General features: G+C 38.2%; 1 protein-coding gene across 7 annotated transcripts; it reads right to left on the bottom strand.

Moving 5' to 3' along the window:
• Positions 1 to 13,558: 13,558 nt before the first annotated feature.
• On the bottom strand, positions 13,559 to 20,150 carry LOC110894314 (mitochondrial uncoupling protein 3). Of its 7 annotated transcripts, XR_004874534.1 has the most exons (6): positions 19,987 to 20,150; positions 19,570 to 19,757; positions 18,354 to 18,410; positions 16,330 to 16,718; positions 16,155 to 16,251; positions 13,565 to 14,338 (listed from the first exon to the last, which is right to left on the bottom strand). XR_004874534.1 is itself a non-coding variant. In XM_022141515.2 (5 exons), exons 4-5 carry the CDS (start codon positions 16,690 to 16,692, stop codon positions 13,791 to 13,793), a joined length of 906 nt encoding a protein of 301 aa, XP_021997207.1. In that variant the 5' UTR covers positions 16,693 to 16,718; positions 18,354 to 18,410; positions 19,570 to 19,757; positions 19,987 to 20,146; the 3' UTR covers positions 13,559 to 13,790. The 7 variants fall into 7 exon arrangements, 6 of the variants coding, with proteins under 6 accessions (XP_021997207.1, XP_021997211.1, XP_021997209.1 ...); XM_022141515.2 differs by lacking the exon at positions 16,155 to 16,251 and having other exon boundaries at positions 13,559 to 14,333; positions 19,987 to 20,146; XM_022141519.2 differs by lacking the exon at positions 16,155 to 16,251 and having other exon boundaries at positions 13,559 to 14,333; positions 18,359 to 18,410; positions 19,987 to 20,146.
• Positions 20,151 to 20,587: the final 437 nt, after the last annotated feature.

The raw sequence follows: 20,587 nt of genomic DNA, 5'->3' as shown, positions 1-20,587 counted from the left end.
CGGACGTTGAATCGTAATAGCGATCGAGTTATTACCCTGATTGCGGCAGCGTTTCGAGGTGTGTGTGTGTGTTTGGGTAGTGGAAGAAGTATAACTCGACGTCAATTGAGAATTTGAGCGTCGTTTTTGTGCACAGAAGCAAGTCCCAAAGCCTGCTATTTATACTAATTTTTGGGACATGCCTACCTACCTGCTTGACATGCCTACCTACCTGCTTGACATGCCTACCTACCTGCTTGATTGACATGCCTACCTACCTGCTTGACATGCCTACCTACCTGCTTGACATGCCTACCTACCTGCTTGATTGACATGCCTACCTACCTGCTTGATTGACATGCCTACCTACCTGCTTGACATGCCTACCTACCTGCTTGACATGCCTACCTACCTGCTTGATTGACATGCCTACCTACCTGCTTGACATGCCTACCTACCTGCTTGACATGCCTACCTACTTGCTTGATTGACATGCCTACCTATCTGCTTTACATGCCTACCTACTTGCTTGATTGACATGCCTACCTACTTGCTTGATTGACATGCCTACCTACTTGCTTGACATGCCTACCTACTTGCTTGATTGACATGCCTACCTACCTGCTTGATTGACATGCTTGGGTGTCTTAATTAGGGTTTTCTAGTGGTTTATATTTACTATTATTCTTTTTATTTCTAGAATAATGATTTTAAATTTATGGGTATTACAAAAAGGGTGCCGTCGAATGTATAACATGGTTGGATGAGATGGACACAGTGGTGGACATCAGTGGCTGCGCTGAAAGGGATGTAGTGAAGTTTGTGTCGCAGTCGTTTAAGGGCGAGGCCCTAGCTTGGTGGAGGGCGCTGGTTCAGGCCTCGGGAAAAGCTGTGCTTTACAGCATGACGTGGGAGGAATTCGTTTCTCTCATTAAGGAAAATTACTGCCCTCAGCATGAGGTGGAGAAGATAGAGTCCGATTTTGTGTCATTGGTAATGACAAATCTGGACTGCCAGGCCTATTTGACGAGCTTCAACACGATGTCTCGCGTGGTTCCTTATCTAGTCACCCCGGAACCAAGGAGGATTGCTCGTTTTATCGGGGGGTTAGAATCCGCGATAAAGGCTAGTGTGAAGGCCTCTCGGCCAACGACCTTCAGGTCTGTGACTGACCTCTCTTTGTCCCTCACGATGGACGCGGTCCGACTGAGATCGCAGAGGAACAAAGAGGCCGAAAAGAGGAAGCGTGAGGATGATACCTCGCGAAGGTCGGGAAAGAAGCACCGTGGGAACGGTGATGGCAAGAGAGGAACAGAGGCGAGAAAAGAAGGGCAACAAACCGGAGAGAAGCCCAAGTGCAAGAACTGCCAAAAATTCCACTTTTGGAAGTGCAGGTTTGGGCCGAACTCACAGTCCCAGTCAAAGACGCATACTTGTGGACTGTGCAAGTCCAAAGATCACAAGACTGTGGACTGTAAGAAGATTAAAGACGCGACCTGCTACAACTGTAGTGAGAAAGGGCACATCAGGAGCAACTGCCCCAAGTTCGCCAAGAAGACTGAAGAAACCAAAAAGAATAACGCTAGAGTCTTCAAAATGGATGTGAAGGAAGCCCTGCAAGACGACAACGTAATAACAGGTACTTTTCTCGTGAATAATATATTTGCAAGAGCACTTTTCGATTCAGGCGCTGACAAATCCTTCGTAGACCAAAAATTTTGCAAACTGTTGAACATGCCTATCAAAACCCTAAATGCGAAATACGAAGTAGAGCTAGCAGACGGCACTGTAGAAACCGTCTCTACTATATTAGAGGGATGTATGATATCCATTAAGAACCATTCTTTTCCTCTATCTCTACTACCCTTTAATCTAGCTGGTTTTGACATCGTTCTGGGCATGGACTGGTTATCACACAACCAGGCCCAGATCGTCTGCAATAGAAAGCAAATTGTGCTAAAAACCCCGGCTGGTAAATCGCTCACCATTCGTGGGGATACGCAGTATGGATTGCCCGAGAACGTAACTATGCTCAAAGCTTCAAGATGCTTAAAAAGAGGCGGTGTCATCTACATGGCACAAGTGATTATTGAAGAATCCAAATCAAGGATAGAAGACATTCCTGTCATTGCGGAGTATCCAGAAGTTTTCCCCGAAGATCTACCTGGGTTGCCACCAGATAGGCAGGTGGAATTCAGAATAGATATCATCCCTGGAGCAGCTCCCATTGCTAGAGCACCCTACAGGCTAGCACCGACTGAAATGAAGGAATTAAGAACCCAGCTGGATGAACTGTTAGCAAAAGGATTCATTAAGCCTAGTTCGTCTCCCTGGGGAGCACCTGTCCTGTTTGTGAAGAAAAATGACGGATCGATGCGTTTGTGCTTCGATTATCGTGAACTTAATAAAGTCACGATAAAGAATAGATACCCATTGCCGAGGATCGACAATTTGTTCGATCAATTGCAAGGGGCTAGCTATTTCTCGAAGATCGACTTAAGGTCGAGCTACCATCAGCTGAAGGTCAGAGATGAAGACGTGCATAAAACAGCATTTAGGACTCGCTACGGTCACTACGAGTTCCTAGTGATGCCTTTTGGGCTCACAAATGCACCGGCTGCATTCATGGATCTCATGAATCACGTCTGTAAGCCTTACTTGGACAAATTTGTCATCGTATTCATCGACGACATTCTTATCTATTCAAGGAATAAAACCGACCATGAGAAACACCTACGATGTATTCTCGAATTACTGCATCGCGAGAAACTCTATGCCAAATTCTCTAAATGTGAATTCTGGCTACGAGAAGTCCAATTTCTTGGATATGTCGTAAGTGAGAATGGTATCCAGGTGGATCCCGCTAAGGTAGAGGCGGTCATGAATTGGCAAGAGCCAAAGACGCCCACAGAGATCCGTAGTTTCCTGGGATTGGCAGGATACTACAGGAGATTCATTGAGAATTTCTCAAGGATTGCTGCGCCCTTAACTTCTCTAACCAAGAAGAAGGAAAAGTTTAATTGGGGCCCTAAGCAGCAAGAATCCTTTGATATTTTGAAACAAAGGCTGAGCAACGCTCCTGTGTTGACGCTACCAGAAGGTACCGAAGAGTTCGTAGTTTACTGCGACGCGTCGCACACTGGCATGGGGTGTGTGCTCATGTAGAAAGGCAAGGTGATTGCCTATGCTTCAAGACAGTTGAAGGTGCACGAAAAGAACGACACCACCCATGACTTGGAGCTGGGTGCCGTTGTATTCGCACTAAAACTGTGGAGGCATTACCTATATGGAATCAAGTTCGTGATCTATTCAGATCACAAAAGCCTTCAACATTTGTTCAATCAGAAGGAGCTAAACATGAGGCAACACCGTTGGATGGAGACCTTAAATGATTATGATTGTGAGATCAGGTACCATCCCGGCAAGGCGAATGTAGTCGCTGATGCCCTGAGCCGGAAAGAAAGGATGAAACCCATCCGAATTAATGCTGGGAGGATGGAAGTAAAGAATAACTTGATTGAAAGGATATTAGCTGCACAGCGAGAGGCTGTGTTGGAAGCTAATTATCCTAAGGAAAAATTAGGAGTAACTGAGGAGCAGTTAACTCTTCACAAGGATGGACTTTTGAGATTGAATGGACGGATATGGGTTCCTATTTATGGAGGACTACGAGATGTTGTCCTCCAGGAAGCCCATAGTTCCAAATATTCTGTCCATCCTGGAACAGACAAAATGTATCAGGATTTAAAGGCAAACTATTGGTGGATAGGCTTGAAAAAGTTTGTAGCCGCCTATGTAGCCAAATGCTTGACTTGTGTGCAAGTCAAGGCTGAGCATCAAAAGCCATCTGGCTTGCTACAACAGCCTGAACTTCCTGAATGGAAATGGGAGTGTGTAACTATGGATTTTATCACCAAGTTACCAAAAACGAGCAAAGGAAACGACACAATATGGGTTATAGTCGATAGACTGACTAAGTCAGCTCATTTCTTACCCATTAAGGAGACTTATAGCTCCGACACTTTAGCCCAGCTGTATGTTGATAAGATTGTGGCCTTACATGGCATACCTGTATCTATTATCTCTGATAGGGATACTAGGTACACGTCACATTTCTGGAAGAGTTTCCAACAATCTTGGGCACACGTTTGAATTTCAGTACGGCTTACCATCCTCAGACAGACGGTCAGAGTGAGCGTACTATTCAAACGTTAGAAGACATGCTGCGAGCATGTGCTATCGATTTAGGTGGTAGTTGGGATAAGAACCTACCCCTAATCGAATTCTCCTACAACAATAGCTACCATACCAGCATAAAGGCTGCGCCTTTCGAGGCATTATACGGTAGGAAGTGTAGATCGCCTGTTTGTTGGGCGGAAGTGGGAGAGGTCCAATTATCAGGACCAGAGATAGTTTTCGAGACAACGGACAAGATTGTCCAGATTCGGGAACGTCTCAAAGCTGCCCGTGATAGGCAGAAAAGTTACGCTGATCCGAAGCGTAAGGATTTTCACTTTGAGGTAGGTGAAAAAGTGTTACTAAAGGTATCACCCTGGAAGGGGGTGATGCGTTTCGGTAAGAAGGGTAAACTGAGCCCGCGATACATAGGACCTTTTGAGGTTATCGAACAGGTCGGGTCAGTTGCCTATAAACTGAACTTACCAGAAGAGCTCAATGGAATTCATAATGTGTTCCACATCTGCAATCTAAAGAAGTGTTTCGCTGATGAATCATTAGTGATCCCACACACAGATGTGCATATAGATGAGAGCTTGAAGTTTATAGAGAAGCCTTTGTCGATTGAAGACCGACAGGTGAAAAAGCTTCGAAGAAAGCACGTACCGATTGTAAAGGTCAAATGGGATGCCCGTAGAGGTCCCGAATTCACGTGGGAAGTTGAATCCACGATGAAGGAGAAATATCCCTATTTGTTTGAGTAAATCTCGGGTCGAGATTTATTTTAAGGGGGTGAGGATGTAACACCTCGAAATTTTGTGTCCAATAAAGTATTGACACGTGTCTTGAGTTTACACGTGGCGTATAATATTAATAAAGGACTAATGTTGACAAACCTTGAAAGTATGTAAATTCGAGGGTTATAAATGTCAATTAAGGGTAAGTATACTGTATAGTAACCCTAAACGATGCTCGTACCTTCAAACGAATAAATCATGGATCGTACGGAAGCGAAACGCGGAAGAAAGTGAGAGATTACAAGCTGCGGGGGTTAACTGTGTCAACATGTTTAATTATACCTCTGAGTGACCCTTTGACGTACCCAAGGCCTTGTAGCAGTAAAATACGCTCACTAGAATATAATATATAAATTCCACGAAGTTCCGTTTTAAAACGAGAAAGTTATGATCAAATTCGTACGAGAGGGGTTAAAAGCGTCAATCATGAAAGTTAAGACTTTCCGAATAATTTACAAGATAACCGGGGACTTAACGATGCGGGTAAATAACACGAGGCCCTTAGTTGTAAATAATCGAGGGCCATATCGCAAAGTTACCCCTTCAAACCCGAAAGGTCAGGTTATTAATTACCAAAGATTCGTTATTAATTACTAAGATTTAGTAATCATTTCAAAAAGATTTAAAAAGATTTAAAGACAAACCCTTACGGACCGCAAGGGGTCTGCCTTACGGACCGTAAGGGGGTGAAAGGGTAAGCTGGTTTCCGCCCCAGGCTTACGGACCGCAAGGCCTAAGCCATACGGTCCGTAAGCGATGCCCAGCGACAGAAAGTTGGCTGTTGGCTGTTTAAAGCGGTAAAACATGTAGGAATGGGTTTCCCAGAAGTATGGGCGCCCCCTACTCGACCCATAACACCTAGTGACACCTGCCCATCATCCATACTCATCTATAGAGTGTGTTGTAATGATCTAAAGGCAAATTGAACACTATAAATAGGCATGTTGTATGCATAAGTTTCACCACACCTCAAACACTTTCTCTTGATCATCTCTGGAGCTTCCAAGCTTTATTCTAGCATCCTACTTCGTGTTCAAGCTTCTGTAAGTCGTTTAAATCCTTTGTGGTTTAGTTTTACTTAGTAATATAGCTAAAAATCAAACCGTCGTAACTACGGTTTGACTTCAAGATAAATCCTTAATGGCTCAGTCTTATGTCGAATCAAAGGTAGTTATGTGTTGGTGTTTATGTGGGTAATAAACCTCTGAAAGGGTTCCCCATGATCACCAATCTAACTAGTGCAAATGTCGAGTCAAACGCGTACTTAAAAAGTCAACAGAAAGCTATTTTTGCGATTCTTGCATAATCTGTAATATAAATGATATGCAACCTGTTTAGACACTCATAAAACATGATATTAAGTATATAAACTTGTCTACGCTCGTTTTGATTCGGCCATTTGCTATATTGACCCGGTTCGGAACCGAATGTCGCAAAAGTTTGACTTTTGCTTTGACTTCAGTTCTGACCCCTTTTAGTGCAATGTAGATATGCCTTAGGACTCTCTTAGGACCAGGTTACATGATGGTATAAACCTCTGTGACCGGTTCGTTGTTTGTCCGAGTCTTTTACGCGTTTCCGTTAATTACTTAAAAGTTGACCGTAACGCCCTTTTTAAAATAAAACAAGTATTTCGGACACGTGAAGGGACCATAACTTTGCTTACTAAATTCTAAGCATGTCCCTAAAGTTTCACGCCAATCCGAGGTCTAGAATAGGAGTTATGCTAAATAGCGCACTTAAAAGAAACTTTTGTAATAAACGGCGCAATTAGCATAACGCCTACCTAAACCAAGATTTTGTCACCAAAACTTTTACTCACTGTAGTAAAATAATATTTTGTGATTTTTAAAGATTTTTAATTAATTTTAACCTGCTCATAACCTGCGGTTATGGCTACGGTTCGGTAAATACCGAATATGCCCTTTTCGGCCAAAACTTGAGTTCTACAAGGTCTTTTGACCCGATTCCAGTTGCTACTGATTTTAAATAATAAATAAAGTATTTTAGACTTATTAAACTGATCGGAAAACTCAGATTTCCTATAGAACTCAGAAAGCCCTTTAAAAGTCTTTAAAATTACCGGAAAACCCCTACGGGGCGTATTATGAACTAAAACTCGTTACGGGCATTATGGAAGGTATCCTACTGATACCACAACCTCTTTAAAGTATATTAGCTTAAGAAAACAGTGTAGGACTCCTACGGTTACCCGTTGCGCCTATTGCGCGCACGGTTCGGCTTATGTAACTAGTTTACATAAATTAGCCGATACGGGTCAAACCATATCATTTTGACCTCAAAATCCAGAGTGTGAATATTAAACCTATATAAAACAAGTCTTCGAGCTTGTTGGGTCAGAATCACATTCCATTCTCGGTTTTCGCCTTTCACGCGATTAAACCATATCTATCCCTCGAAACTAACCGGTCTAGGCTACGGCTAACATAAAGACCCGTTAAGATTCTAATAGGTTATTTTAAAACCTTCGTTCCAGAATAGGAGCCCCAGTAAAAGATATCTGTGATTTAACTGATTAAGGACAATACTTGCAAAGGTAAATACTTTTAACTTATTTTCCCTTATACGGGCTTGGGTTACGGTATATAAAATACCGCTTTTGTAAAAAAAAGTTTAAAACAGTAAAATAAGTTTTTGTAAGAAAAAACGTAAAAAGATTTAAAAAACGTGTGTTTAAAAAAAGTTTTTGTAAAGAAATGGTTAAACTGTAAAAAAGTTTTCGTATAAATTTTTGTTCTTTGTTAAAAAGTTTTTTTTTAAGTTTGTACAAAAATATTTGTAAAAAAGTTTTTTTTGTAAAAAAAAGGTCTAAAACCATAAAAAAATTGTAAAAAAAAGTTTAAAACCGTAAAAAAAGTTTAGAAACGTGTGTGTAAAAAAACGGCGCGTAAATATGGTGCGTAAAAACGGCGTGTAAAAAAACAGCACGTAAAAAACGGGATGTAAAAAACGGGATGTAAAAAACGGCACGTAAAAATGGCACATAAAAAACGGCACGTAAAAAACGGGTGATAAAACAACGCGTAAATATGGGGACGTAAAACGACGCGTAAAAACGGTGTGTTAAAAAACGGCACGTAAAACCGGGCGTAAAAAAAACGGCGCGTAAAACCGAGCGGAAAAACGGCGCGTAAAAAACGGGGCGTAGAAAACGGCTCGTAAAAATGTTTTTTGTAAAAAAAAATCCTGACAAAAATTGTTTTTTTTAAATCAGATTTTAAAATGTTTTTAATTAAAAAATCTGAATTTAATAAAAAACAATTAATTTAATAAGACAAAAAAGTAATAAAAAACAATATATACAAAAAGACAAAGCAAGAAAATTTACCAAACTACCCTGCTGATATTAAAATATTAAAAAGATAATAAGATAAAAAGAATTTAATATTATTTTTATAACTTTTAATCTCATCCATCCATCTTCAAAGATTAATGGTTGGAAAGTGGTTCTCGTGGTTCTCTTAACTGGGGGTGGTTTTCATTTTAGCGGCTCCCTATATATATATATATATATATATATATATATATATATATATATATATATATATATATAGTGAATTTCAAGGATTGTCCTTTATCTTTATACCCATTTTCAGGCGATGTCCTTTATGTTCGAAATTGACGAGTTTTGTCCTTCATGTTTTCAAATCATACACGTTTTGTCCTTTAAGCCTAACCCAGTTAGTTTTTTCAGTTAAATTTGGTCATGTGCTTTGCACATAAGGACATTTTTGTCAATTCAAAAGTCAAATGAGTCCAGGTGGTGATGGGTGGAAGCGACCATATTTGAATTGACAAAAATGCCCTCATGTGCAAAGGACATGACCAAATTTAACTGAAAAAACTAACTGGGTTAGGCCTAAAGGACAAAACGTGTATGATTTGAAAACATAAAGGACAAAACTCGTCAATTTCGAACATAAATGACAACGCCTGAAAATGGGTATAAAGATAAAGGACAGTCCTTGAAATTCACTATATATATATATATATATATATATATATATATATATATAATATACGGGACCACTAAAATGAAAACCACCCCAGTTGTAAGAACCGAGAAAATCACTTTACAACCATTAGATCTTCAAGATGGATGGACAAAATTAGAAATAGTTAAAAAAATAATATTAAGTATTTTTGGTTTTATTATGTCCTTAATATTTTAATGCAAAAGGGCAGTTTAGTAAAAATAATTTTTTATTATTAAATTAGTTTTTATTTTTTAAACAGAAATATTTTATTTAAAGTATTTAAATTCAGATTTTTTAACAGATTTTTTAAACTTTTTATGTTTTACGTTAAACTTTTTACGTTTTATGTTTTACGTTAAACATTTTACGTTTACGTTTTACGTTAAACTTTTTACGTTTTACGTTTTACGTTAAACTTTTTACGTTTTATGTTAAACTTTTTACGTTTTATATTAAACCATTTACGTTTTACGTTTTACGTTAAACTTTTTACGTTAAAAAGTTTACGATTTTAACTTTTACGTTAAAAAGTTTACGTTCTACGTTAAAAAGTTTACGGTTTTAACTTTTTTTTTCAAAAACTTTTTTTACACAAAACGAACACACCCAGAAAATCGCAACTTGGTAGGTATCTCAGATAGATTGCTATCATCATCGACGCCTAAAAAAAATAAAAACCCAACAAACAAAAATCAAAACAATGAGTGGATTCTTGAAAAAAAAACGGGTTTTTGCTCAGATTTTCCGATAATCAGAGGCTGCAAAGTGGGGTTGCAGGTTCAAAAACCTCCCTCCACCATCCTTGCCGCGCCATCGTCATCAAAATATTCGGTTTTTTTTTTTTTTTTGCATCATCACCGCCCAAATCCAACACATCAAACCCACATAGTTTACTGTTCAAAATCACCAAAAAAATCAAGAACACACATCAACCCCCCAAACATACCACAATACCAACGGAATCAAAAACACAACCAACATCAACAAAACGAATTAACACAGATCAAACCCATCATTTTTTCTAGAGAAAGAAACACATATCAACTGAGATCAACCCCCAACATCAAAAAGGAATCAACACAAATCAACCCCCAACATAAAAAACAAATCAACACAAATCAAGAACATAAATCATCCCCCCCCCCCCCCCCCAAACATACCAAAATACCAAACAAAATCAAGAATAGAAATCAACACCCACCATTTCTAGAGAGAGAAACCCACAACAGAGAAAAAGTGATGACCGTGGGCCTCCACCTCCGGTAAGTGATGCTCTGGCTACTGTCGGAGCCGTTGGCATCACCCACCTCTACCCCACCACCACCGCCTAGGGGTCCGCCACCAAACCCAACGCAACCACCACCAAACACTGGTCACAAAAAGGGGCAGCGGGAGGAAATGGAGGCCGAAGATGCCGCCGGAGATACCACCACCACCAACCCCAACGTTATAAGCAACCAACACCATCACCTCCCGCCACCAGCCACAATTCACCGTCACTGCTCACCGCCGCCAGAACTGTCACCCCCACCGCTGGTCGAAGAGTATCTCCGGTGATGGCGGTGAACACTTCGAAGAGAGGAGATGCGAAATCAGTTGTTTCCATTTTTGAGAGAGAAAAGGGAGAATGAAATATGATGGTGAGGATCAAGTGAGATTTGATAAAAAAAAGAAGAGAGACAATGAAAGTCTTGAAACTTTTAAATGATTTGCCAAGTGACAAGAGGATTAGACATTTTAGTCAAATGACTAAAACGCACTTTAATGTGATTGTGGAGAGTGGTTCTCACGGTTCTTACAACTGTGGATGGTTTTCATTTTAGCGGCTCCCTATATAATATAACTAAATATAATTTAAGTTAAGTATTATCTTACTTATATAATTATTAAATATTTACATAATAACAATAATAAAAAGAGCCAAATATAATCAGTGTTTAAGACAGGTCAAGTTAGATTGCGTTCTACAAAAGAACTTCGGTGACACCTGTCATATCTCACGAGCCAACCCACTCGTGTATGATAAAGTTGTATTTATAAGGTAATAATGATAAAATGAGAACTTTTAAATACGAGGTTAACACAATTAATAATTTATCTTGAATAGTAGCATTAAATACAACATTTTTATATATTATTCATATATATGGATTAAGTTATCACATTATTTTGATGAATAGTGACATATTTTTGTTTATGTGGTTTTGTGTTTTATTTTGTTTTTTTTTAACATTTGTGTTTTCTTTCATTTTTGTTTTACAGATTTATTTTACATTTTATATTTTTATAATTTTGCCGTAGAAAGTTAAATAAGGTTAATTTTTTATTAGTTTTTTTTTCGCCTTTTCTATTATTTGACCGTCATTCGGTTGTTACTTAGCACAATGTTTGGTGATCACATTTTGTTTCTTAGTTTTTTTTCGTTCGGTTGCTATTTAGCACGATGTTTGGTAGTTTTTACGTCACGTGAGTCACTTGATGTTAAAAATTCGTGTTTATGTTTTATGTTTTTTTCCAGTTTTGGTCGTAGTTCAGTTACTACTTAACACGGCTTTAACCCCCAGCCCCACAACGCTGATAACTCAGTTTTACATCCTCACCCGCAACACAGGAGACTTAAGACTAGTTAATTATTAATTCTTAACATAAAGAGGAATAGGAAAGATTAGGTGCATACATGCACATATAATTCTTTAGGTTTTATTGTTTGCACATATGGCGCTTTAGGGTTTTATCTTGTTTTTTTACCATGTATATATTATAATTATTTATTAACGTATTTTGTTTTTTATTTATAACTTTTGAAAATATGATGTTTTATAAATTTCAAGGATTAGTCGTTGCGAGGTGTTTATTTTTATCTGCTTTTAGATATAAATTTACTCAAGATCGAGTTGTGAATAGTAACGTACAAGTGGTCAGAGCACAAACGTACATCTCATTAAAGATGTCTCACGTTTTTGTTTTCTATATTAAGTAACACCGTTTATCATTTTCGTTATTTTAATAACATAATGTATTGTTTTGTAAAGTTTTGAATGTATGATTGCAACTTACTTATTTTATCTATGTTTAGATCAAAATTTTGTTTAAAATCAAACGGGTCAAATATCATTGATTTTCTTATTCTTTACCATGAGAATCCAAAACAATTCTAACTGAATAACATTAGTACTAATGTCAGTATTTGTTTTATGATTTTTGATCATTGTAAAACAAGTGCGGATATCCTTTTAGGCATATTTTTTTTTTCGTTGTGACATACTTATTTTTATCTATTTTCTAATCAAAGTTTTATTTAAGTCGAGTGGCTCAAATATAATGTGTTTGTTTTTATGGTTTTCGATCGATGTACAATAAGTGTTGATACCCTCTTGGAGATATCTTTTTTAGTTGTTATATTGAGGGATGACATCGTACTGTCACAATAATGAAGCGAACCGATATTGATTAAATGCCCGCCGCACCGCGCGGGAAATCCCACTAGTTGTTATATGAATTTATGTGGATGAATTACATGTCTTCATATATTATAAAATTATATATATGTGTGTAAGTTTACCATTTACGTATGTATAATTTTTTACCATTTACACATGTGTACAATACTTTTTAAAAATAATTTAGAGAGCAAAGAAGAATCAATTATTGGAGAGAGACATCATTTAATATCTTACATTCATATGTATTTCATAATACATAATAATTTTCATTGGTTTATCGAAGCTTTTGTAATTATCGTAATATTTAGAGTTCTCCTTTCATTCTTCTATATATTTGTATGTATGTATATATAGATGATGGTATTTCTTCATTTACCTTAAGAAAAAAAAACAAACGAATTGCTCATAGTCCTTCATTCTCATATGTTTTGATCATATAACTAGTTAGATTGAGGTTTATTAGTGGAAATGAACAAAAAAAAACTTGAATATGTATATTTTATTAGTTTTTGCACAGTTAGCGTTAGGTATGGCTATAACGTTATTTAACATGAGCTATTGCATTCCATTATGACGAAAGCATGCATGGGCCTACGATATAAAGATTGTGATACAAAGATACCAACTTCAAATAAAGCACATGTGACCCAAGTGGAAAGATGTCGGGTTGATACCTAATACAGTTATGTACTGTAGGCAAAGAATTATCCCCATGGTTTTATTTTTTCGGTTGTTATGCATGGTAGACCCCCTTACTCTTGGTTTATTGTTAGTTTTCTTTATATGCAGGTTAGATTTTGTTATATGTTTTTGTTTTTCGTGTTAAGTTGGATCATAAAATAGTACAATGCATCATCATTATTGGTGACAACTAGACCTTCAAGTGTTGTAAGTTATAGATAAAACAGCAAAATGGTAGTTTACATGTAATGAGCTTTAGTCGTATGCAAATATAAGAGCTTAGCTGGATTTATGGTGTAATTCACTAATTCACATTGAAGTTACACTTCACAAAGTTTAGGAATATTGGATTTTAATAAGTGGGATGTATTTGAGATTTTGAGTTCACTCAATTCAGAGTGTTCCATTTGTAACATTGTATTTTTCATCTCTCCGAATTTTTTTTTTTTTCTTCAAACACTTACACCCAGTATAACTAAAAGCATAACACTAAAAAAATAATAATAGTAATAAATAAATACAATGGGTTGGTTAGGTAACTGTGAAAACTGATTCATACCCTTAAAACATACAACTTTATGAAATATATTTGTCACTCCTTACAAACATCCAAAAATTTGTAAAAAGAATAGCCTTGGTAACCGGTCCAATCAGGCCGGCTCAAAACCAATCCTTATCTTAACCAAACTTCAGCCCGAAAGCCCGTATGCGCTATGTTAAAAAGAAGGAAGCCCAGCAATCAACCTGAATTTTTCATAAGAAACCCAAAACACAAATTGCCAAGGCCCAAGCCTAGCCCAAGTAGGAAAAAACCCTTTCCACAATGCTCTTAACCCTTCAAATCTAACAGTCTTTATCAAACAATCATAAGAATTTCTATATTTATAACTGCCATCTTCATTAACCACCTGGTTCATCATTCTTGTCTTCACCACATCAGCCGGGCAACTTATGGTTGTAGCCGTAAGGCCCGACATCATAGCGGCTAACGTGTGCGCGTAGATGTTATCGCTAGCAATTTGATTATGAATAACAAAATGTTTTGCATGATCATAGCAGGCTAATTCTCCCATGTTTACTAAAAATGCTCTTTGAATATTGGGAAAAACACCCCTCCAAAGTCCTTTAAATCCTTCGGCGTTGATGATTTTGGTTAGAGCGTCAAGTGACCCGGTGTACCGTGGCTTGAGCCCTTGGCTAACCATACGGCCGTCCGCTTGCATCCTGACTTTAACCAGATCCGCAGGGCTAGCCACTACCTGCACTATAACCTTGGTTTTAGTAACAGAGAAGCACACAATAGCGACAAGGTCAAAAACTGAAGCGCAAAAGCACACCGCTTTCATACGTGACGCACAAAGAGCTTATGTAAACTTTTTATATATCTCATAGGTTTTTAGCACCCCCTACCCAAAATTTAGCTATAAATAAGCTTTATATATATGATTTATATATAAACTAGTGGGTAACCACCCGCGCTCCGCAACGGGTTCGAAACGTAGATAAAAGTAAGACAAAATTGCAGAAATCAACCTTTATGTTATACCCAAACTGTACTTCGTACCTTTCACTATGAAATCGGCAAAAACCAACCTTTATGTTCATGTTTTGCTACAGGTTCAACCTTTAACACAAACTCTGTTAATATTCTTGGTTAAGTCACCACACATGCAAAGCATGTGAGGGCTTTTTAGTCATTTTACTTATTCTTTTAATATTAGTTTTTTTAATCAAAAACATAATTCACACATTATGATGCTCTGTGCACTTGATGATGCGCAGAACAAGCTGAACAAACCACACGCCTCCACTCTCCACCACCGTCAACCACCACAACCACGACCACCACCACCGTCATCCACTCATGGATCCTCAACTCCAGCATGCACAACTAGCCGCCATCCTCGGAGCCGATCCATCTCCATTCGAAACCATAATTTCGCATCTGATGTCATCATCAAACGAGCAACAATCAAACGCAGAGCTTCTATTCAATCTATGCAAACAAACCAATCCGGATTCACTCTTTCTCAAGCTCGGTCACATGCTCCAGACCTCCCCTCACATGGAGGCACGTGCCATGTCAGCAATTCTGTTACGGAAGCAGTTAACACAAGACGATTCGTTAATATGGAACAGGTTATCTCCGGATACTCAATCTTCGCTTAAATCTATACTGTTGACTTGTGTACAGAAAGAGGAAGCGAAAACTATATTGAAAAAGTTGTATGATACCGTTTCGGAACTCGCTTCGAGCGTTTTACCGGATAACAGTTGGCCCGAGCTGTTACCGTTTATGTTTCAGTGTGTTTCGTCGGATAATTTTAAGCTGCAGGAGTCTGCGTTTTTGATATTTGCTCAATTGTCACAATATATCGGCGAGACGTTGATTCCACATATTAAGCATTTGCACCACGTGTTTTTACAGTGTTTGACTAGTTCAGGTAGTTCGGATGTGCGAATTGCTGCGTTAAGCGCGGTGATTAACTTATTCAGTGTTTGAGTTCTGGCGATCGGGATAGGTTTCAGGATTTGCTTCCTGCAATGATGACGACGTTGACGGAATCTGAGTTCGGATTATGAATTATGGTTTTGTTTGTGATCAGTGGTGAAACCTGATTGATTTTGCTACAATGTGTGAATTATGTTTTTGATTAAAAAAAACTAATATTAAAAGAATAAGTAAAATGACTAAAAAGCCCTCACATGCTTTGCATGTGAGGTGACTTAACCAAGAATATTAACAGAGTTTGTGTTAAAGGTTGAACCTGTAGCAAAACATAAACATAAAGGTTGGTTTTTAGCGATTTCATAGTGAAAGGTACGAAGTGCAGTTTGGGTATAACATAAAGGTTGATTTCTGCAATTCTGTCTAAAAATAAGCAAATCGCGAGAGTTAAAGTTGTTTGATGTTTACGTTAAGGGGCTAAACATGTCATTATTAAAGTTGAAGGGCTAAACATGTCATTGTTAAAGTTGAGGGGCTAAACATGCCATTATAAAGTTGAGGGACTAAAGTTAGTTAATGCCAAAGTTGATTGATGTGACAAAATAGCATATTTATAGTTTGTATAAATTACCTACATGTACGCCCTAAAAAGCCTGCTCTACAGCATCGTGATGCACAAAAACTCGCAACGTACAAGAGACGCGCGCCTCAAGCCATTTTCAGTGCGCCTCAAAACATAATTCAGAAAAATTAGGGCTTTAATATCTACTGACTAAAAGTCAAAATTAGGTTTTAAGATAAATTACCTGAGCAATAACGCCAGAAATCCCTCCAATGAGGGCCTTGCTCGGTAGAGAAAGAGAATGATTATCATGAGAAATGAAAGCATGACGCAATTGCTCGTAACCAACGGTTCGAATGGGTGTGTAGAAAAGGTGTCTAAGAAGGGCGGGTGACAGGCCCTTGTAGAGTCCTGTTACACCTTGTTTGCGAATAATGTCGGTGGCGACCTGAAATGCGGAGACTGGGCGAGCAGTTGCGTGTAATTGAAGCCTGGTTTTGGTGATGTCGATGGGGAAAGTGGTGGTTTCTGCTACCATTGCTGATAGGGATGCTAGAGCGATCTTGTTTGTGGCCCTGGATCGCGCCTGGGCTTGTCCTTGAGCCATGGGTCTGATCAATCGCCTACGCGTATCTGTTTTAAATTCAGATGCAGAGTGCTTAGAGGAAATTAGAAAAAATCACTGAGATAAATTTATTATTATGATTTTGTAAACCGACCGACAAGTCTGTTTAGTCGATTTGAGATCCAAACATGTAACACCTCAACCCGGAAGGGCTGAAATGCATCTATTACAGATATCAAACCAAAACACAATCCATGATAAAATAAATATAATTAAAAACAATAATCTATCGTTTCAAAACACTATCACAAATATCAAACCAAAATACAATCCATGATAAAAGCAATAGTCCATTGTTCAAAAACATAAGTGATAACAGAACTGAATCACCGATACTGAACAAATCTGTTGAAATCTGATACTGAACTATACATATAATACTGAAAGCTGATACTGAACTATACATATAATACTGAAGGGTCAAGTTATTCTACAAAGGCTTCTAATTGTAAGAAGTGTAAGAAGGATTTATAGAGTGACAAGTGTCCAATAACCTAAAACTAAACCCACTACATCACCACCAAAAACCTAAACACCCACCCCCACCCCACCACCACCCAAAAACCTAACCCCCCCCCCCCCCCCCACGGCAAAAAAAAAAAACAAAAAAAAAACTATACCTCACCAAAAAAACCCCCAAAAACCTAAACCCCCCCCCCCCACCCCCCAAAAACCTAAAAAAAACCTAACCCCCCACCCCCCAAAAACCTAAAAAAAAAATCTAAAAAAAACTAAACACCCACCCCCACCCCCACAAAAACCTAAACCCCCACCCCCTCGGCAAAAAAAAAAATTTTTTTTTTTTTTAGGGTGGGTGATGTGGGGGGGGGGGGGTGTGGGGGTTTAGGTTTTTGGTGGTGGTGGATGTTTAAGGTTTTTTTTTTTTTTTTAGTGGGGTTTTTTTGTGTAGTGGGGTTTTTTTAGGTTATTGGACACTTGTCACTCTATAAATCCTTCTTACACTTCTTACAATTAGGATCCTTTGTATTTGATCCTAATCCTAATACTGAAATCTGAAATCTTAAACTGATCTGATCTACATGACAATAGTATATCTATAAAATAGGTTGTGTAAGATAAGGAAGTACCCAAAGCCAAAGCTAAACTGAATGGGGTACATAGCTAGCTAGGCTGAGATTGTGTGTGTGGTGAACACACATAATTCCATCCCCATGAATTGAACTAGGATCGATCCATACGACTCCCATTTAAATGGGTCCAATGCACTCCCTGAGGACTAACTACTAACTAGAGACGCTGTGAACTTTTATAAACACTGTCACGATAAGTGTCACATGACTAACGACACAAATGTGTTTGAAAGGCTGGGGTAACAAAGTACTTAATCTGATTGGTAGCATACGTACCTAGAGATTAACAGAACAGAATAATCAAGTCTAAATTCTTATCATCTACATGGACATGCTATAACGAGTACGAGTTTATAAAGTCTATTGCATGCTACAAGTTTCATATACTAGTAATCAGAACAAAACAAGGCCCGCATAAAATGTCAGAACTGAAACTGAACTAGCTAACAGATCGGAATTTCCAATTGGTGTATAGGATGCCCGAAGGCCAAAAGGGTCATATAAAAGTAAAGATATCCATACTACATAGAGTAAGTGATGTCTAATCCGTACCTTACTTTAACAAAGCAAAGCAAAAACGTCTAAGCCGTCCTTAACTTGCACGAGAACCTACATTTTATTTACATTTCCAGTTAGAATAACAGAAACTTAATTTACCTATTATGATTCGTTGAGTTACATATTTTCCGGCGATGTATACTGTTAAAATTCTTCAATAACTATCTTGACATTTCTCAGTCATAAACGAGTAATTGGTTTATTAGTTATTTGTTACATCTCTTAAGATTCAATGAAGACTGGATAAAATCCGACTGTGACGCCATGGTGAATGCGACGGCCACTGGTGGTGATGCGGTAGCTAAGGGTGATCATGCACTTTCCTTAGACGACCAAAAAATCCCGCAGGTAAGTCTAGAAGGCTTGAATATTTATGATCATAGTGCATTATTTCCTACTTTGGTTTCCACTTCTTTTGTACCACAACAACAGTATGGATTGGAATCAAAGCACCGAGATAATGGGTATTTAACTCCCTCGTTGACTGAAAAAACTATAGTGGCTTTAAAGGATATGGTTGGGTATTGGCAGGGGTTCAGTATATGTGGTTCAAATGAAACCGCGGGAATGAACGACAACTATGGGGATGAATTTGTTTCCAAGATCTGTAATGTTGAAGGTGATGGCACTACGGTGGTGATAGGTGGTCTGACGGCTAGCGGTGGAGCTATATCACAGACTCACAGTAAAATGTAATCCCTTCTTTCATGCGGAAAGATAAACTTGGATTGCATGTTGACCCAAAATTTACGATTTTCCAAAAGGAGGATGATTTGATTAACTCTCCTATGTTAGCAGATTTTCATAAGGAGAAAAGATTTCGGTTTCTAAAGATAAAGATCAATTTTCCGATAATCATGTATGCATGACTTCCGTTCATGAAAATTCTACACAAGGGCCATATAATCCTAATAAAAAATCTATTAGCAGTAGCATACATGAGATAATACGTGGAGTTTATGTGGGAACCAAACAAAGGCCACCAATACTCCAAACATTGCTAAAAATTGTGAAGAAGCTGCTGAATTATATGAGTGCATGAGTCCACTGCATGATTCATGTGGAATGCATGGAAACTTGGATATGTTTACTAGTGGACGGTCCAGTTTGGATATATTTAAATTGAATACTAGTCCAAAAAACTATGAAGAAGATGTTAAAATCAAATTGCCATTTAAAGCGAACAAGTCTGGAGTTAGGCAAGACGAACCGTGATGTTGAACTGTATTAGTATAGAAGGGCGGTGATGATAAATCAGAATCGGATTGATGTTCCTTTTGATCCAGGTGGCTTTGGCCCGGAGACAAAACTCGAGGAGGACGAGTTTTCTTCAAAGACAGGGAGCTTTGGTTCGATTTATCGTCTTTAATTAAATAGTTGTTCTTGATAGCAATCGAACTGCATCACGATTAATTATAACTTTTAAAGTTGGTTTCTATCTAATAAATATAGCTGTATCAATAATAAGCAATATTATTATCATTCTAACAGCAATCAGATTGTTCTCTAATGGATCTTATTATACTAATAACTACTCATACAATAATTTATAAGAATCCCCTAGAGATGTTAATAACATAAGCATGTACGGAATCGATGCAATAATATCAGAGGGTGGAGACGCTACCTGAATCGACGAGTATGGAACACAGATTAGAATTTGTGAATAGACTTCTCCGATCAGCAGCTCCGTCGTCGTCGTCTGGTGGCTGTGATCCACCGGCGGTGTAAAGTCTCACAGGATCGTCATGGCATCATCATCCCCAATCCAATCCTCATATTGTTAAATTAGGTCAAACTAACAAATATGGGTCGGGTCATGGGTTGCTTTTCTGGTTCCGTTATTTTCTTTTCCACGCTTGTTTATTATTTTTAGAGAAAAATGCCCGGATAGTCCATGTGGTTTCGCCTTTTTTCACCTATAGTCCCCAACTTTCTAAAACTACCTGAAAAATCCTCAAGTTTTCATTTTTTTGTTCCCGGATAGTCCCTGGGTCTAACTTCAGTTTGTTTTCTCTGTTAAGGAGGGTGTGAAATGACAAAAATACCATTTCCTTAAAAGGCCAAACCATAGGGACTATATGGGCATCTTCTTCATATTCTTCAAAACCCTAGCCCCCATTAGTTTTATCTCACAATATACACACACATAACCTGCATAACCAAGAGAGAGAGAGTGAGATTCGACCGAGAGAGAGAGAGAGAACCGAGGGAGAGAGAGGCGAGAT

This window comes from Helianthus annuus, chromosome 12 (genome assembly GCF_002127325.2).
Source record: "Helianthus annuus cultivar XRQ/B chromosome 12, HanXRQr2.0-SUNRISE, whole genome shotgun sequence".
NCBI classification, from domain to species: Eukaryota; Viridiplantae; Streptophyta; class Magnoliopsida; order Asterales; family Asteraceae; genus Helianthus; species Helianthus annuus.
Note: the sequence above shows the minus strand (reverse complement) of the source record. Positions and strands in the feature narration are given on the sequence as shown.